The sequence below is a fragment of the Diplotaxodon limnothrissa genome, linkage group LG5 (assembly GCF_057381915.1).
Source record: "Diplotaxodon limnothrissa isolate DT_005_m linkage group LG5, D_limnothrissa_male_GT1.1, whole genome shotgun sequence".
Lineage (NCBI taxonomy): Eukaryota > Metazoa > Chordata > Actinopteri > Cichliformes > Cichlidae > Diplotaxodon > Diplotaxodon limnothrissa.
In genome coordinates this window covers 12,240,194-12,250,731 of record NC_140600.1, presented here as the reverse complement: position 1 = coordinate 12,250,731, position 10,538 = coordinate 12,240,194, and the positions used below count along the sequence as shown (strand labels likewise).

At 43.1% G+C, this 10,538-nt stretch overlaps 1 protein-coding gene and 3 non-coding genes across 4 annotated transcripts; 3 read left to right on the top strand and 1 right to left on the bottom strand.

The window, feature by feature from the left end:
• Positions 1–723: 723 nt before the first annotated feature.
• rpn1 (ribophorin I) lies at positions 724–6,289 on the bottom strand. Its single transcript, XM_085353863.1, has 10 exons — positions 5,940–6,289; positions 4,921–4,985; positions 4,333–4,639; positions 4,030–4,239; positions 3,756–3,948; positions 3,575–3,674; positions 3,342–3,480; positions 2,135–2,254; positions 1,755–2,000; positions 724–1,667 (listed from the first exon to the last, which is right to left on the bottom strand). The coding sequence occupies exons 1-10, from the start codon at positions 6,177–6,179 to the stop codon at positions 1,485–1,487; spliced, it is 1,803 nt and encodes a 600-aa protein (XP_085209989.1). The 5' UTR covers positions 6,180–6,289; the 3' UTR covers positions 724–1,484.
• A 284-nt stretch (positions 6,290–6,573) lies between these two features.
• On the top strand, positions 6,574–6,646 carry trnaf-gaa (transfer RNA phenylalanine (anticodon GAA)). The gene has a single exon. It is a non-coding gene; the product is annotated as a tRNA-Phe (tRNA).
• A 2,122-nt stretch (positions 6,647–8,768) lies between these two features.
• trnaf-gaa (transfer RNA phenylalanine (anticodon GAA)) lies at positions 8,769–8,841 on the top strand. The gene has a single exon. It is a non-coding gene; the product is annotated as a tRNA-Phe (tRNA).
• A 1,582-nt stretch (positions 8,842–10,423) lies between these two features.
• trnaf-gaa (transfer RNA phenylalanine (anticodon GAA)) lies at positions 10,424–10,496 on the top strand. Its single transcript has one exon. It is a non-coding gene; the product is annotated as a tRNA-Phe (tRNA).
• The last annotated feature ends 42 nt before the right edge of the window (positions 10,497–10,538 follow it).

Here is a 10,538-nt window from a genome sequence, read left to right as displayed (position 1 = left end):
AAACCCGTCTCTGGTGCTGAGGTGGACGTGAGCCCGCTGCTGTGAGAATGAGTCTGTGTGGCTCTCTGGACTCGCGCCGCTCCAAATCTCCACTCAAGTAAAAACATACAAACAAAATCACCATTGTGTGGTCTTTCACCAGCAACCAAGCATCAGTGCTAACAGACATTGTCTTTGCTCTCTCCCTGCTGCGTATTTACTGAATGATTATTGTATGGCACATACAATATGCGCACACTGTCATTGTGAGGGGAACTGGGCTGTTATTATGGAGCAGGAAATGACCTGCCAGGACCCCTGGTGACCTCTGAGGGAAAGTGATGACCTCAGACTGACCCTTCTGTTTGTCCTGAGCTCATACTGTGCTTGAGGCAGGTCAGCTCCTCTGCTGACTGGGTAGGAGAAGGCCATAGGTGGGGTTACTTTCAAGCAAGGAATGCAACAATGAGCAGGAAATTCCCTTTGAAGTGCCAGTTTTAAATGAACTAGTCAGTGTGGAAAAGTCGCTTTTTCTTGTTTTGATGATGTCAGGATGGCACAGCGTAAATTTTAGTTATCTCGGTATTCGAAGGTACAAGTGGGATCAAAATGCAGTTTAATACGGTTTGACTTTTTTTCTTCAGCAAGGTAACACGTTAGTTATTGACACAAGCACACCCCCTTATGATGAACCAGGGGTACTGCATGCCAAAATCACAACTTCCAACAAGAATGAGTGTCTCAAAACTTTATTTCAAATTTGACAGTTTTCCACATTACTGCCCATTTCACAAACGTGTTTTCCAGCTTCAATGTCTTTTCTCACATACAAGATAATCTCTTTTATTGTTTAATCTCACAGTCAAAAAAACATTTATACCAAGAAAAATGTAGAACATAAGACTGAGGGACATCTAAAACAAGCATTTTGGGATGGCAGAATCAGAGCTTTGGATTTTTTCAAATACACACGTCGGGCAGGGGAGAGCAAAAACAAAATGCAAGTGCAAAAAAGATAAACAGATGGCAAAAAAAAAGCAAGTCATCTTCGAACTTAAAAGTTAGAGATGATTCAGTTTTAAAGTACAGCATACGAGTAAGGACAGGAGACTGAAAACACTCGGGCCGTTCAGCTATTCGTTTCAAAAAACAGTCCCTTAACCCTTAACTTCAGAGTGGAAAAAAAAGAGAGATTTGAACATGGAACGGAAGAACAAATCTGTGACAAAGTTTTAGCTCCACTGAAAAACCAACAAGAAGAAAAACAAACAAAAAAAGCCAAACAGTTGTGATGAAGCTGCTCTAGAGCTTAGTGACTTCAAGTTTATCGCAAGGCACGAGTGTTTGGATAAACCCGTCACTACCGTAAGAGCCGGTGTTCATAGTCCATGTCTGGATAGTAAAATACTAAAACAAGAAAAGTGTGAGCATGAGTCACTTCATCAGATTCTCATACAAACAGTTGGTTTATGTTACGGCAAGGGTGCCTGTCAGCGTGTCGCAGTTTAAAGGGCATCCAGCAGACTGTCGATGCGGCCGACGAGCTCTTGCCTCTTGCTGGTCAGATTCTTCTCGCTCTCGATGTAGGCCTCCTTCTTGACTTTCCCCGCCACCAGCCTCTCCGCTTCCTGGCAGGAGCGGCACACCAGCTCCTTCACCTGGCCGTCCAGCTTCTGCACCTCTCCGACCTGATGGGACAGAGAGGTAAGGCACTACTGCTGCGCGTCCCATTAATAAAAATCTAATTTTCCTCACAATCTCCCAAAATCACTCACCTTGTCGGCCAGGTCAGAGCCCTCTGCCTTGAGGCGGGCCTGCAGCGAGCTGATTTCATTGGTGAGAGTGCGGTGGTCGGCCTCCAGAGTCTTCCGGCCGCTGTTGAGCCCCCCCGTGTCGCGGGACTGCTTGTAGCGGTTGACCACCTCGTCCATGTGGCGGTACAGGCCCAGACGTTTGTTGACCAGAGTGAGCACCTGCTCTGTGATGGATGCGACCTTCATGCGAACCTCAGCAGCTGGATCCTGAGTAAAGACAAGAAAACAAAGTGAAATGAACAGAATGAACACCATAAATCTACTTTTGTGCAGGGTAGCTGCTTAATGAGGGGAGATCAGGTAAAATGCGGTCAACATCAACTAGAAAGGTGTTTTCATACCTTTGTGATGGCGAAGTCCAGACGTACATAGATGATGACGGTGAAGAAGAGTATGTAGAAGGCACCTACAACCAAGAGAGGCTCCTGCAGCATCAGGATCTTATTGAAGTTATAGTGAACCTGGTGATCAGGAGAGAGGGGGCACAAAGAATCACATGGAAACAGTTTAAATGTCAGCGCTGTCATCATTATATAGCCAATGTGTTGTGCAATCAATAATTACATCATGATGATTAATTGCGGGAACCCCCCCCCCGATTACTGCCATTTTTATACAGCTCTCAATTTTACTGCTCAGCACATTCACACAACTCTTCTGCCAGTCTAATCAGGCTGCAGTATTTCCCCCAACACTATCGAGCATGAAGCTTTTTTTTTTTTTCTTTCCCTTTCTTTTTTTCCATTTTGTTGCAAAAATAACATAAAATGTGTGGAGAAAAGCAGTAAGGATCTCTGGCTGTACTTGAGCCAAAGCCACTGTGATCCAGTCAGTGTGTCAGCCTATAAGTTACAATTTTTCCCTAAACTCAAAATAATTAACAAGTACTCAGGAAAGTTAACAAAAAGATTTGCCAAGAAAGTTTCTTCAGCGTGAAGTGTTAACCCCCTTTTTTAGACAGACAGAAAGAGATTACAATTGTAAAAAAGAAATGCTATGACTCGATATAACCTCTATGCAGATGATATTAAATACCAAGCTCACTGACCTAATGCTACGGCAAGAAGAAAGATGATCAAATTATCAAATAATTAAATCAGTGTGTAAAATGTTGCTGTTGTGAAGTATTCAGTGCAGACAGGTGTCTGCCAAGATCTGTTGAAGCCAAGAAAAAACAAACTGTACAGCTTCAACATACTTGGACACGTGGTTCATAAACTTGTGGTAACAACTCAAAAACCTGCTTCTAAATATTAAGTGTTCGTGTATACGCATAAAACACGTCTCTACCATGTTAGCATCAGCACAGATGGTCGTTAGTGGAGACCTATTTTTGAACTATGAGCTCAAAGATGATGCAGCTAAGAGCCTCCAAGCCTAATTTTACTGTGGCATTATACCCTCACCCTGATGATACTCCATATTGATAAAGAGTGACAGGTTCTAACAGCTTCCTTAGTTACAAAGAGAAAACCACTTCTGATCTGAATAACCTCAAACCTGAGACACCATGAATGGATTTTTGGCTTCTTCTACGGTGCATCTTACCACGAAATCCTGAATGTGCTGCTCCACCAGGTTGTTCTTGGTGGCCACCAGCACTGGCCGCCCAAAAGTGTCCAGGTATGTATAGTGCAGCTGGTTCGGCATGCGGCTGATTTTGTAAGGTGTATCCACATGAATGTTTCTGAGAAGACAAGACAAAGATATAGAAGGGAAAATAAATACCAAGCCCTGTAAACACTCCTCAAAGGAGATACTTTAGGTGTGTTTGCACTGACCTGGCTCCCTCTGGCAGGATGATTTTCACAGTCATTTCATCAATCACCTGGTCATCATACACATGGTCAACAAGTCTCATCTTCAATGCATACTGATCACCTGGGATATACAATGGCATGACATATAAGCTAAGGCATCCAGAGATTAATTAACAAAACTGGTGATCAGAAATCGACTCACCCAGCATGTAAAGGTACTCATAACTAGGCAGATTGTAGCCAATTATGTAGTGAGTCTTCCAGCCTCCAAACAAAGGAAAACGAGGCCTGACCTCTACCTCCACTGAGTCATCCAGAACCTGCAAGTGGGAGGTGGAGATGTTTCCAATCTCATCCCGATAGTAAACGTCTTGGGCCGAGGCAGGGAGGATAGTCTGGTGAGGAGAATCTATATAATTATCAGAGAAACTGTGAAAGCTCAAATGACACTGGTTGGGTGTCTAGAAGAAACAAACCTTGAAGGACTTGATAGATGAGATGCCGCTGTCTGACTGACGCTGGTAATCATAACGTGAAAAGGGGCCCTTCAGAATGGCTCCGGTGTGCCTCAGGTCGATGGTTTCTTCCACTGCAATGTTGCCCCAGTGAGACACCTCAATGGTACGAGTGATGCTGCTGATGGTGAGGAAGGGTGTGTTGTTTTCATAATGGATCTTCATTGCGTCCTGGACAGAGGAGAACACAAGCAAACAGCAGATCAGTTTAGCAGCTGTTTTGTAGCTTCGCTATAAGCTAATCAAACCTGGTCAGAGCTGTACCTTGCTAAACGGAGCAATGTCACGGAAGGGTCCATACTCAATAATCTCATCGGTTTTGCTTGGGTTGCCCAGCTTTGTGTAGCTCTCCGCGGTCTTGGACGCAAGGCGGACGCGTGTGGTCTGGGTGCGGGTTGGATACGGGGAGTAGAAGTAGTGGTCCCCCTGGAAAATCACCAGCTGACGCTCAGCCTGGGTGATGTGTGTGGGGAAGGGCTTCAGGACGTGGCTGAACGTCATCTCCACCTTGGTCTTCAGCTGAGCACCTGCAGCCAAGCTGGAGGGCAGCTGCACTTTATAAAACTCCCCACTGTTGCAGAAGAGATGACAGAGAGGAGCACAGGTAAGACATATTTGATGGATCACATCAGATTCTCGGGACATGCACGTCTTGGACGTGCACGTCCAAGTTAAGAAATCCTGTTTTGGATATTGATCAAAAATAATCATGACTGTGATTTTCGCCAGAAACCAGCAACCCTACCATCTTCCAGAAAATAAAATGGTGCTTCAAATGCACCAGTTCTGCAGTCTGTTTTCATCATGTAAGGTCTTTATAATCTGCTTAGTAGACAGTGTCTGATCTCTCACCTTTGACCCTGAATTGTTGTCTGCTGTAGTTCAAGTGTGCCATCCTCCTCTTCATCACCCTTCACCTGTGAAAGCAGGCAGTCGGAGAATATTTGTGTAATGTATGCAGTTACTTGCACGATAAGTCTCTTCTTGAATAAATGGTAAGCGTTTCAAGTAATTTCTTCATTACTTTATGAAATGTAACAAATATTTTATAGAGTTAGGTTTGCTGTTAGCCAATTTAGGTTAGTGTCGTTGGTTTGCTAGTGACAGCTTTTTTTTAATAGCATTAGCTAACTTCTTGGCTAATGCTAACTTCATTGGTCAGTAGCAATGTTGTTACTCGACTAACATTGTTATGATGATGCAGGAGTGCCACAAACACAGGCATATAGGATCGTGCTTCAACACTATAGGACTTTGAGGGAATCGTTTGTAACTTATCTGTTATTGTGTCATTATTCTGTCAAACAGGAGCATTGTTACGGTTTCATTCGTAGTGGAAGGGGGCAGGCCTGTGCGCAGTCACACACGGAAGTAAGCTGCCCAGCGCATACGTGTCATTCAGCCACTGACAGAGCGTGGAGCCCTGCGGAAGTCATTGTCTTGTTACCCACATCCATAGCACTTTAAAATAAATATGGCTCTTCTGGGCATAAATAACTACATTTCCCGAACTGGGGTGAATGCACTGCACATACCGAGCTCGTAATACTTGCTACTGTTAGCTAACTGTGTCTATGTGACTCCCCACTTGCAGAGCTCACTGCCAACAGAATCACACTGTTGAATCACACATAGCCAGTAGCTTTGCTTCCATGCATTCAATGAAGAAGCCGTAACCTTTTACTACGGGAGGGCACTGACTTCTGCAGGTTTGCTGTTGGCACCTCACAAAAATAAAAAACTGCAAGCTGTAAAGACAGTGCACAGCACTGCATGTGTAGTTTGCAACAGAACAGCTAACAAGCTAAAGCTAGCTAGCCGGCTACAGGCGGAGGTGTTAGCGCAGTTTCATTCACTGATGTTTAGCTCACCGAAGCTCCGATGTATGCCAGATGCGGAGCCAGGCCCTCCTCCACTGCGAGTATGAAACTGTGCACGGCCGAGTTCCCCTGGTTGGACAGCACGATTTCGGCAGTGATCTTGGCCAGATGCGTGCTCAGGTCCACTGTCCTCTTCACATCCTCGTTTACCAAACCGTCCGCTGAAACCTGCGGACCCAGAGCAGCCAGGAGCAGCAGGTAGGCGGTGAAAAGCGGGGAGGTTTGGGTCATGGTTAAAATAAGATAGGAGCTGAAATGCTGTAGTTACTGGGTTAAGAGAGGAAGAATTGTAGAGCAGCAAAGAAAGGCCGCCGTGCCGCTCTACATCGAAAAGGATGACGCCTCATTCAGTACGACGTGATGACGTCACTACGCGCACTTTTTCAACGTGCAGTACGTCGGAACCGGTTGCGAAACAGAAAAGCCGTCAATTAACGTGGCTTTCAAAAACTGTTTTGCAAAATAAAGGAATCATACAGTTTGTCGTTTTTTTCTACAGCGCAAAAGTCAAACATAATGATGGTGGTCGTCTCAATTTATCACTGGAATAACAACAAGCTTATTGTGTTACTACCATTTCTGGCTGTGATGACGTAGTTCAGCATGTTTGTACACGGTACAGCGAGCCGAAATAGCTCAGTTGGGAGAGCGTTAGACTGAAGATCTAAAGGTCCCTGGTTCGATCCCGGGTTTCGGCAGCATTGGGGAAACATTTTAAAGATACACCTCGCCGTTTTTCCGCCGTTAAGTTTTTCTCTTACCACATTGGTTTTTGGTTTTACAGCACACTGAGCGTACTATCACAGTATGTACATCATATCTGGTTTTACATTTGGTAAAAGATTTTAAAAATGTTAAAAGATGAAGGGGGGAATCAACTACAAAAATAATTACAACACTCAACTAGCTTTTCTTCTTTTTTTTGCTTTTTCATATATTTGTGTTGCTACTACAGACTGTTGAATGGTTGCATAGTGCTTTGTTTGTCCGAGATTCTGAGATAAGCTTTTAATACAGAAAAAGGTAGTATACGTCTACTCCATTGACTGTTTTTCAGTTTAAAATGAGTAGTCTTGAAAGTACAGTCATTAACTCTTTGGGTTCTTTAATAGAAAAAACAAACAATGATTACTCATGAATCTGCATTGATTATTGTGTAATGCATCTTCCGACAAACTGATGCATTCTCATACACTTAGAATACATTAAATCAACAATCAATTAATTCAGTAAATATACAGAGCTGTGGATGTTTTTTTGGAAGCCACCATGTTTTCGCACCATCATCAATATACCATTCTGTCTTAATCCCATTACAAAAGGCAGAAGAGAAGAGAATTGGTACACACTCATGTACGTGGACTGGTCATGCAACATAGAGCACCTGTATAAAAAAAGCCCAAAGCCGACTGTACTTCCTTAGGAGGCTGAGGTCTTTTAACATCTGCAGGAAGCTCCTGAGGATGTTTTACCAGTCGGTGGTTGCTGGAGTACTCTTCTATGCTGTGGTGTGCTGGGGGAGCAGCACAGCAAAGGACTCATCCAGGCTGGATAAACTGATCAGGAAGGCTGGCTCTGTGGTCGGCATGAAGCTGGACACTCTGGTGACAATGCAGAAAAAAAGACACTAAAGAAACTGCTGGACATTATGGACAGTGCTGGGCATCCTCTGCACACGGCCATAAACAACCAGAGGAGTCTGTTCAGTGACAGGTTGCTTCTCCCAAAGTCAAGAACCAACAGACTTAAAAACTCCTTTGTCCCACACACCATCAAACTGTTTAACTCCTCTCTGTAGGGGAGAGGGAGGGGAAACAGGAGGGGGACAACTAAGCTGTAGTGCCTCTTCACTGTGCAATACTTTTCGTTAATATCCAACAGTGCAATAGACTTCAATATGTGAAATGTGCAATTCCCTTGTATTCTTATTCCTATTTATTCTATTTATCCCTTTTGTATACTCTGTATTTATATATGTGTATATATGGTATATTTCTGCTCACATTCTGTAACTTCTATCGGTGCTGTGCTAGTGGAAACAGAATTTCCCGGAGGAACCCACCCGAAGGATTAATAAAGTTTTATCTAATTTAATCTAATCTAATCTATGTTCCTTGGAGGCAATTTTAAATTAATGTGTGAACCTTCAAGGATCATACCTATATTTTATCATCTGAGAAGGAGCCACCTTCACAAAGAAGTGAAACATGAAGGAAAGAAACAACATGACCAGCTTCTGGTAAAAGGTCCTCATCTTTCTCCTGACCCCAAGCCGCATCTTCTGAATTATATAATACACATTGGACTAAACATACTCCTTTCTTCCAGATATTGACACAATTACTTATTGTGTTTAGCTAGCTCTTGTCAGACAGCTGATGAGAGCTAGCTAAACAGCTCGTTATAAGCTGATATTATGCCAGGTAACATCCGGCTCAAGTGACCTAAACATTTTGATTACATTTTCACATCGTTTTCATTAACGCTGGCAACCGACAGAAAACAGCAGCATTTATCATTTAATTTATCTTGAATGACTTTACAATTACTGTGATTACTTTCACAAACTTTTACAGCCTCTAGAATAAATAGATGTGGACATATATTGACAGCTGAGGTAAGCAGCAGACTAACAGCTTACACTCACAAGAGAGACACAGTGGCCACTGTAGAAAGAATTGTGCAGGGATTAATTTATAAAGAGATATAATTTATAAAGCTGGGGTCAATGACTGATTCTCAGTGTCAAGCAATCTTAAACGTTTTAGTTATATTATAGGCTAGCGAGCTATATGTTTGTCTTTTTATGTGACTCAAGAGGCCGAAATAGCTCAGTTGGGATAGCGTTAGACGGAAGATCTGAAGGTCCCTGGTTCGATCCCGGGTTTCGGCAGAATTTGGGATGGCTTTTAGACTGTATTTAGTTTGTGTCACAGTAATTGCAGAAGTACGGAGGTATGCGGCCTTGAACCTGTAATTCATATTGTATGAGATCAAAATGCTAACCATTGTGTGCATCACTTGATCAACTCACATTTCTGCATCAAGGCAGTATCGCTTAAATCATCCTTCACCTCTATGATCTTTTTTCTTCATGTGCTTCATGTGCATATGATCAGTCCTGTGCTGTTTTACCATTTCATTCTTTGAGGTTCTCCCATCATCCCTCAAAGACCAGCAGATTTTTGTCTTTCTGGGGAACCCACAGTCACAATTCTCAGGACAGGGTTATGGTCATTCTCGAATTTTGTTACTACTGTGCTATATACGAAAAAAGCACCCTTGTTCAATCCTGGGTTTTGGCAGCTAATACAGCAAATTCTAAACATGGGTCAGATAAATAATGTATCAAATCCCTCAGGAGAAAAGAGGAAGAATCAGAAAATAGCAGCAAGCGAGTTGTAGAAACACAAACTAATGAGTGATTTAAACTTCGCGGTAGGTAAGTGGCTAATGTCGTTGGTGTATTTATGCTTGTGCTGGTGCATAACATACTAAATACCCTGTGGTCATGGCCTGGTGTTTTATATGCAGTACAAGCCAATAGAAACTAACACAATACTTTTTTCTTTCCCGTGTCCCATTATTTGTTGTGGTGAGGGGTTTTTTGTACCCCAAGTTTTTTCACAAGCTTTGTACATTGTCTAACACTCACGCATACACTGCAATGGATGCATCAGAGCAGTGGCGGTCCTAGCCTGTTTGGCGCCCTGGGCGAGCACTCCCTCTGACGCCCCCCCCCCACAAACTGGGATTTCACACAACCCAGGATTCAAATCATGAATACATAATGGGCTTGGATTTACATCATTATGAATGAAATGTGCTCTATTTGGAAGCAGCCGGCCTCCCCTTTCGACGGGTTGTGTGTGAGACTTTAAATCATCAAACTGTAAATTATAAATTTCAAATTGTTATTGATCCCTTTACCCCGAGTCCTAAAGTGTATATTTATTTTCTTACTCTTCTTATATTTATTGTTTGTTTACTTGCACTGCTGTAACTGGAGCCTCGTCTCTCTATATACTGTACTGTATGTAGTGGAGATGACAATAAAATTTACTTTGACTTCAGCGCGTATAGAATTTCGGAAAAACATCAGTGCATTATAAGTCCCCCACCGCCCCACCCTGGCATGACGTCGGGGCAGCATGAGTACGAGATTTTTTTATTTATTTTTGCCGATGCCCGTGATGCCGCCCCGGGCAACCGCCCGTGTGGCCCGTATCAAAAACCGCTACTGCATCAGAGGCAGCTCTGTGTTCAATATCTTACCTCAGGACACTTTGAAATACAGATTACAAGAGCCAGGAATTGGGGAACCAACCTACCAATTGGTAGATAGTGTATGTTTAATTCTGCCCCAGCTAGGGTCAATGACTGATCCTGAATTTCAAATAAACAATCTGAAATGCTACAGTTCTACCATTTGGCCAGTCGCCAGTGTGTATTTCTTTTCCCAGCCAATATATATCGCCGAAATAGCTCAGTTGGGAGAGCGTTAGACTGAAGATCTAAAGGTCCCTGGTTCGATCCCGGGTTTCGGCAGCAGATCAGGAGTGACTTTTGACTTATTGCGAATGGAGTATC

Excerpts from the sequence above, each read along its gene's own strand:
- rpn1 (XM_085353863.1), bottom strand. The coding sequence starts at position 6,179 with ATGACCCAAACCTCCCCGCTTTTCACCGCCTACCTGCTGCTCCTGGCT. Across the intron at positions 4,986-5,939 it reads TGGCATACATCGGAGCTTCG|GTGAAGGGTGATGAAGAGGA; the intron begins GTGAGCTAAACA and ends CTGCTTTCACAG. Across the intron at positions 2,255-3,341 it reads AGCACATTCAGGATTTCGTG|GTTCACTATAACTTCAATAA; the intron begins GTAAGATGCACC and ends CCTGATCACCAG.